This window comes from Pungitius pungitius, chromosome 21 (genome assembly GCF_949316345.1).
Source record: "Pungitius pungitius chromosome 21, fPunPun2.1, whole genome shotgun sequence".
Taxonomy (NCBI): domain Eukaryota; kingdom Metazoa; phylum Chordata; class Actinopteri; order Perciformes; family Gasterosteidae; genus Pungitius; species Pungitius pungitius.
In genome coordinates this window covers 1,849,362-1,857,441 of record NC_084920.1, presented here as the reverse complement: position 1 = coordinate 1,857,441, position 8,080 = coordinate 1,849,362, and the positions used below count along the sequence as shown (strand labels likewise).

The 8,080-nt window shown below is 45.8% G+C and overlaps 1 protein-coding gene across 2 annotated transcripts; it reads left to right on the top strand.

The window, feature by feature from the left end:
- Positions 1-49: 49 nt before the first annotated feature.
- On the top strand, positions 50-5,292 carry si:rp71-1c10.7 (uncharacterized). Of its 2 annotated transcripts, none has more exons than XM_037464672.2 (5): positions 50-1,509; positions 3,839-3,937; positions 4,068-4,211; positions 4,387-4,439; positions 4,545-5,292. In XM_037464672.2, exons 1-4 carry the CDS (start codon positions 1,428-1,430, stop codon positions 4,425-4,427), a joined length of 366 nt encoding a protein of 121 aa, XP_037320569.1. In that variant the 5' UTR covers positions 50-1,427; the 3' UTR covers positions 4,428-4,439; positions 4,545-5,292. The 2 variants fall into 2 exon arrangements, with proteins under 2 accessions (XP_037320569.1, XP_037320568.1); XM_037464671.2 differs by having other exon boundaries at positions 54-1,509; positions 4,387-4,435.
- The last annotated feature ends 2,788 nt before the right edge of the window (positions 5,293-8,080 follow it).

Genomic DNA, 8,080 nt, shown 5'->3' with positions numbered 1-8,080 from the left:
TGTGTGTGTGTGTGTGTGTGTGTTCACCCTGTTGCCATGGTTACCATGAGAGAGTTTGACACAACATCTGCAGCTTACACTGCCTCATTACTGATGAATTCACTTCAGTGGAAAGTCTGCTCATATGGGTGTCCTTAGCTCTGCTCCAGGTCCTCTCAGACCGCTCTCCTGAAGGTTCGCCGTGACAGCAGAGCACAAAAACATCTGTTTTAACAACATGCCTCTTACCTAATTGATCCAATGAAACCCCTTCTTGCCCCGTTCGCATGATGGGAGCTGTGCGCCGGGAGGTTGGTCAGCGTCTGTTTGACGTTAGCTCTTGTGGGAAAGGCGGATCGCGTCATGTAACACAAACCAAAAGTTCCAGCCTGCAGAGAGAAAAACAGCGCGTACGTGAGAAAAACATCGGCAGTCGGGAACAGTTGAGTAAGGCTCCGTAATGAATGGGCTAGAGCGACGTTGTTTACTACACATGTGAATAAATACGCAGTTTTGGCCCCGTGACCCCCGGTGCCCCCGCGCGGCCCCAGATGTTGCAGTAACTGCTGCTCGTCATTAGCCGATGAGACAATGCGGTGACAGGGGCCAACCCGATAGGCCACGGGCTTTGTTATTGCATACTTGCGCGGACTACACCCAGGCCGAGGCACGAACAAAACACCACCCCGCGGCACGGATCGCGACCCACGCGCATGGTTCTGGGGTCTGCGCGCCACGACGGACGCGTACCTCGCGTTGACTCTAAAGGCTTTAGAAGCTGGTGTTTTTTATTTAATTTTTTCCGTTTAATTTGGGTGGAGAAGGTCATCTGACTCTGCCTCGCTCTTCCTCTGTGCACGGGACCCGGGCTCGTGCCAGAGAGTTGTGCTTTTTGGCAGCGAGCAGGGAATGACGTCGACAGGCGTGGTAATAACAATGAGAACACTATTAAGACCAGACCGCGCGGAATCTGGCGAGAAAAAAAGAAAAAAAAAACGTGGATGAAAACCCGGGAGGGTGTGGCCGTAAAATATGAAATATATGCTTTTAAACTTTAATTCCCGAGGGGGCGTTTCTTTGAACAACTTCGACTCGAAGCAAACGAGGCCACATGCTGCGATGGAGGAGTTTCCTGTGAGTCGCGGAGCGCGCACGGACGCGCACGGAGAATCCGGGCAGTACAGTACATAGGAAATGACTCATAGGACTCGAACTGTTCGCGTGGGCGTGTATGTGTGCGCGCGTGTGTGTGTGTGTGTGTGCGCGCCCGCGCTAATAAAACAGGGATCGGACCCGCTGCGTGTGACTCACTCCGATGCTGCGCCTCCCTCCCCACCCCCCCCCCCCCCACACCCTTCATCCCGAACACCAGCACGGGTTGTTTCAAATCGGATGAACTTTCGGGATCCGAGTGGCCGGCAGCGAGCAGCTCTCCACCCGCACGCGCCATGGCTCCCAGCGCCCTGCGCGCGCTCTGCGCCCTCACCATAGCGGCCGCGACGCACTTCTACGGCGTCGGCGCACAGAAAAGTAAGTCCAACCACGTTTTATTCCCACGACGGATTCCAACTGGTTCTTCTTCTTCTTCTTAGGAGAGTTAAGTCTCCTAAGAAGAGAGAGCTTTTCTCTACTTTGGTGTTTGGTGTTACTTGTTTTTTTCTGCTGGTCCGGTCTCCCTATAACGACAGATAGAAACTGTATTCCTAGTATCTGTCTGTCATTTTAAAGGAGTCAGAAGGTGGCTCATGAAGCCGCTTCCTTTACCAGCTGCATTTCTCACCGGTTCCGCATTCCGATCGCCTTATTTCACCCCGTCCTCCCGTGGCTCTGGTGCCGCATGGATGAGGAGCGCTGCCTGTGTTCAATTCCCTCAAACTTTTGTTATTTTATTAGAGAAACTTTTTTTTTGTATTTACCCGAGAGCCTGATATGTTGAATAATTACACTGGATTCAAATGAATCAAACGTTTAGTTAACGAACATGTTCGCAGGGTCTGGAGTCTAGAAACCATGTCTACATCTGGACATCAGCTGCTGCCCCCCCCCCCTCTCTCTCTCTCTAATCCATGACCAAACACAGCACCCCCCCTCACACCCCAAAACACCCTTTGTCAGGCAGCTAGGAGACACAAGGGATGCTTCAAACCGGGTCTAGTTTCTCACATCGTATCATAATTAACCTCTGAATGGAGGATCGGGATGAGACACAACACTGACTCCGCAGGGTGAAACTTTAAAGCTCAGCGCAATTTCAGAAACGCGGCGGAAAGTCAACCTGCACTTTCGGGTTGTCGACTGACTCACTCGGCGAAAGCTGCGACTACTCCTCCGGGGTGGTTTTGGTTTCGATGGAGGTCAACCGCGGGTCAAAGGCTCGGTTCCTCTCGGTGAACTCTCGAACCCTGGCGCGTGAGTCCGGATGGACTCGATGGACTGCATGAAAGCGCCAAAGTCATCTGGAGAGATCCTCGGACGGGTCGGTCCGGCCCTGCGGGTCTCTTGGTGGGTCTCTTGGAGGGCCTCTTGGTGGGTCTCTTGGAGGGTCTCTTGGTGGGTCTCTTGGAGGGTCTCTTGGCTCCGTAGCGTGTGGCCGTAACGCAACCCGGAGAGTCAGGAGGTCAAAAGGCCTCAAACCCTCATCTGTTGATGAGGAGCTTTCCTCATGTGCTCCTTTTAACTTGTGGGATTCCTCATGGCTCAATCCTTGGACCCTTTTCATTTCCTGTGTATGAGCTCCCTTTGGCGGCACTCGGTCCAGAAATGTGGTGGTTTTTCATCATTTTCAGTTTCTTTGACAATATACTCCTATATATATAATTATACAATAAATCAGAGCTTAGTAATCTACTTTTCAGCCCACTTAATTTTTCTGATTACTGCATTTTCTATTTACTTCCCTGACTCTAAAGATTCGGATGAGTCAGTAGATAATAGTGAATTTCTTTTGAATTGTTCGTCACCGCTGGCCAACCAGGTGAGACGACGTCGCTTCGCTCGGCCTGATGTCACGACTTGTTGTTGTCGTTGAATTTCCCGTACATCCACCTGAACACTTTGGTCTCGCGTCAGTTGTTTCTCTCTCGGTTTTAGTATTGTGGTGAGAGAAAAAAAAGCCAGTTTTGAATACGAGAGTTACCACAAATGACGAGTCACGGTCTCCATGCAAATTATTGTCTGACACAGTGGAGACGTTGTTATTATCAATTTACAGTTTCCTGTACCTTTTTTTGTTTCATACATCGCGTTGACTTAAAATTCATGACTTTCTGCACGATCACGGGGCGTCGAAACACAAGCCAGGAACAGGCAGAGAAAACAACACAATGTTGAATAACTTAAACACTTTCTACTCCAGCCCTGCTGTTGGTGTTGGCCAATTCCTTCCTCCCAATGTGGGCCGTGCTCCGTGCTTTGATTGTTCAGCTGCCACGAGGAGGGAGACGGAGGCGCTCCATTGTGTTCACAGACGCAGACACCGAGCAGCAGAGAAATGTTTGTTCGTTCTCTGGAAGTCGCACACGCGCAACACAATTCGACGGAAGCCCTCTGAAGACGCATCCTGAGCCAAAGTTACCGAGTAATTCTCGCTCTTGCATCAGCACTCTGACCCCTAGGAATTTCCCACTTTCGTTTTTTTATGAGAAGAAGAAAAACCACAGAGTTCCTCAGATGTTCTGTCAAGTCAAACCTTCTAGTGCGTGAGCTGCCCTCCCTAAGTGACCCGCTCAGTGCAGAACTCAACCTTTTCATTTTTTTAATTCCCTTTATCACCTCCACGTCAATATATTCTGTGATGACTTCTGAAAAATGTCTTTCCCTTAAAACTGACTTATGAGGTGTGACATTTATCTGTGTGCAGGTCAGTGTGGGAGTTCAGAGTTCTTGAACTCGGATCTAGGTGTGTGTCTGCCGTGCTCGTCGTGTAAGCAGTATCCAAAGACCCCGTCGTGCAACACATGTGAGACATTGAATCGCTTTTGCAAAATGACTTCCTGCCACAATGGGTTCGTACAGCGGTAAATATTTTCTGTCTCTCTCTCTCTCTCTCTCTCTGTGTGTCTCCCTCTCTCTCGACGTGGCACCGACAGGTAAATCCGTGGATCAGGCGCCCGACGTGTGGAAGCTGGCGGCCATCACCAGCTTCTCGGTGCTCGCCGTCGTGCTGGTCGGGGCGGCGCTGATCATCGGGGTCATGGTGCATCGCCGCAGGTCACACAAGCGGCCTCTGCGTGGTGAGAGACTCTAAACGCCTATTTATTCTCAGAATGTTTTCATGACTCTTTTTATGACACGTTATGTGTCACATTTTAAAGATCTGTTGACATATTATACTATTTATATTTGAATTTGTGTTATCATTTTGCTAATGATAAAAATGCTAATCTATTAAATCTGGATTTATTACAGACCCCATTGAAGAAACGGCGGGGCCACTTTACCAGGCTTAAACATTTCAGTAGGTACACAAGAACTGCCATTTAATATCCAGATGACGTATTTTAGACAGATTTTGAAAAGATTTAAAGATATTCGTTTTTTTTTTTTTTTACCTTTAACCTTCACAGCCTCAACCGGACCCGGGGACAGATGCGACAGAACCAAAGAGCGAGCGGTTCGGAGCGACCTCTGCGGAGGTCAAAGGATCTCTTCACCACAATGTGACAGTTTTCATTTACGTGGCTGTTGGGTAGAGACGTGCATTACATCAGTGACATCACTCTCAGACGCTGTGTGGCCTTCACATCACACTTAAATGTGAAGACCTTTGTGGTTTTACAGATGTTTGATCAGAAGAAGACCACAGTCCTTTTTTCAGAAAGACGTTTCCCAACAGAACTCTTGACCAATGTGTGTGACCTCCTGCTCCTTATGTCGGGGGGTCAAACGGGGTCCACCTGCAGGTCACTTCCCACAACAAGGCCCTTAAAGATGAAGATGGGAGTGAGACGTACTGTGAATGTATTCCAGCCTTCCAGCTCCTACAGAAAGCTCTACTGGAGAAGCTTCTGACTCTTTACTTAATAGGACAACAAAACAAAACACCCTTTGTTCCAGGTTTTCACAATATTGTTTTGATGTTACTAGATTATTTTTTTCCTCTCTGCCACACCCCCAGATTTAACTGGTTACTGTCCCGCTGTGGGACACTAGAGACACGCTGACACGTGGGGACGTTGGTGTGCTGGAAGCAACTGGCCTTCAGTTCAGGACGTCCTTCGGTCGATGACGTTTCAGGTCATATTTTAGATTTGTCTGAATTACACAGACACTCCCCCTTTTTTTAAATACATATATATTATTTATTTTTAGGAATCTTGTTGTTTTGCATAGATTTCATGTGACAAGCACATTTTAAAGGGACTCTAGTGAAGATTCTTGTAAAACTTCAACCAGGCCAGCTAAGCAATAATTTACATTTTACGCTAACTTCTCCTGCATTTTATTTCCAATGTATATACTGTACATGCACTGGCTTCTTCGTATGTAATGCAATCTTTTAAACTGCCTTATGTACCAAATGTATTTTCTAGGGCCGGGACTTTAGCGCGTTAATTACGATTAATTAATTACAATGTGAATTAAGATTAATTAATTACACAAAAAATAACACATTAAACATTTTTTACGCATTTTTACACTTATTTTTTGCACCGCGGAACGTTTCTCACTGGATGAGTTTCGGAGGACCGATTATACTGGAGCACCAACTAGCGTTCATGACTTCAGACAACAACAAACCACAGTGAACATGAACGAAGAAGCTGACGAGACCGTGTCGGTTGGCCCCGTGAATGGGAAATCTTATTATGATAAACACACGGATGGAAGCGTCGATAAGAGCGTGGTTGTGTGCAAGCTGTGCAGCAAGGAATTCACATCGAGCCTCAAGTATCACCTCAACGCAAAACAATTAGCAGCTATCGTGGACGTTAGCCCGACCCGAGTACAAGGACCCACACCCAACCCACACTGCACCAGATGACTGCTTTAAGGACTAGGGTAACTAAGTCCACGTCTGAAAAAATAACCAATGTTCTCAATGTACTTGAAAGTATTGGTCTACTTTAAAAAAACCTAGTTTACAGAAGGTCTACTTACCTATAGGCTACCTGAATTTCTGAAAGTACTATATTTCTAAATATGCTAGTTCTACACTTGTCTGCTGGAATTGGTTGAACAAAAATAAAAGTCCATGTGAAAAAAATTACTTCTCACTGTTCTCAGGCCAAATATTTATGCAATTAAAATGCGATTAATTTCGATTAATTAATTACAAAGCCTCTAATTAATTAGATTAATATTTTTAATCGAGTCCCGGCCCTAATAAAATGTATTAGAACATATTTATATGTATATATTGAGATGCATCTATGGACCTAGTTTGTTGGGGTCAGTGATTTGAGGAAAGACTCAAAAGCCCCACAAAACTTCACACAATGAATTATTTAGGATAAAATGTGCGTGTTTTCATCCATGTCCTGGTTGTGTGTCCTCACACTCGGTAGCAGTGTTTGACACAGTGACGTCATGCGAGGAATATATTGCGTTAGCACGAAGCTAACTAGCTAGCTGAACCTCCCAGATTAATTAATATTTTTAATTGAGTCCCGGCCCTAATAATATATATATATATTATATTATATATATATTGACCTTACATATATTTTTTTCATTATATACTTTTTTACCCATTATTTAAAAAAAATGACATTGACATTTTTTGACCCTACATATTTTGACTTTTTTCACAATAATTTTTTTCCCATGACATGACTGGAATAATCTTAGATAGAGCAACCTACACGTCCCTGTCACTAATGCCAAATGCCCCAAATTTCTGTACTTTAAATCTTATCTGGGTTCAACCCTCAAGGGACATGGTGGCTCTTCCTAAATCCTTTTTTAGTTTTGGTAACTGACATTTATAAAAAATCATAATGGGATATTGCCCCAGAGACGGATTGGTGCATCTTGGAGGATCAACCATGCTATTCATCCAAGTTCCTGCATTGGTAAAGGCACAAGTGAGTTGAATTTGAATGTAACAGAGAATTGGAGGGTGGATGCACTAAAAAGGGTAAACAAATCTACACCCTGTGCCAGACTGTCAGTTTAAGGTTGTCCACAGGATGCCCTGAAGTAGACAAACTCAGAGGCTCAGAGGCTGTAATAAGTTTCATGTCAGTGCGACCACTGAATGAGACACATCTGCTCATCTTTACTTCTCTCCCGTCAAAAAGGTGGAACCCTATAGGCTACGTAGCATGGCTAATAAGTGCTAAAAGGCTAAAGCAAAGCAATTAACATCAAATTCAATTCGTCAGCAAAAGATTCTTCCATCATAACTCACTTGTGACTCGACTTGAGACTTGTTGGCTGTGACTTGTGACTCGACTTGGGACTTGCTTCGTCTTTGACTCGACTCGGGACGCGAGGGCAATGACTTGAGACTTGCCTAACAGTGACTTGTTCCCACCTCTGGTGGCTACGTAGCATGGCTAATAAGTGCTAAAAGGCTAAAGCAAAGCAATTAACATCAAATTCAATTCGTCAGCAAAAGATTCTTCCATCATAACTCAAGTGAACGCGCCGTGTGTTTCTGCATAACCCCTACCGTTTACTTCTCTGAAACAACCGTGGGGACAATGCCCCCACTACTACCTCCGCGGCAGTGTGCTCAAGACTTGGCACGAGCGGGATTTGAACCCACTGGCGGTGCGCACAGAGGCTTCTGGGCTCTAGCTTGCACCCCTACACTACCAGTCCTGGTCACATTTTGGCAACTTTGATTCTCCTATTTAACCTTGAGCATGTGAGTTAAACCTCAAAAATCTTTTTAAATGCTTTTTCCTCATGTGGGCTTGAACCCACAACCTTCAGTTGTAGTGCAGAGGCTTATGTCAGCAGCTCTTCCACTGTGCTACTTCACCACACACTAACCAACCCTTTGTTTGTTGTATTTAACCTTGAGATTGCTACTCAAACCTGAAGTAAAGCCAAAAGCTCAATCCCAAGACTGGGCTTGAACCCACAACCTTCAAGTTCAGTGCAGGCTTGTGGCAGCAGCTCTTCCACTGTGCTACTTCACCACACACTAACC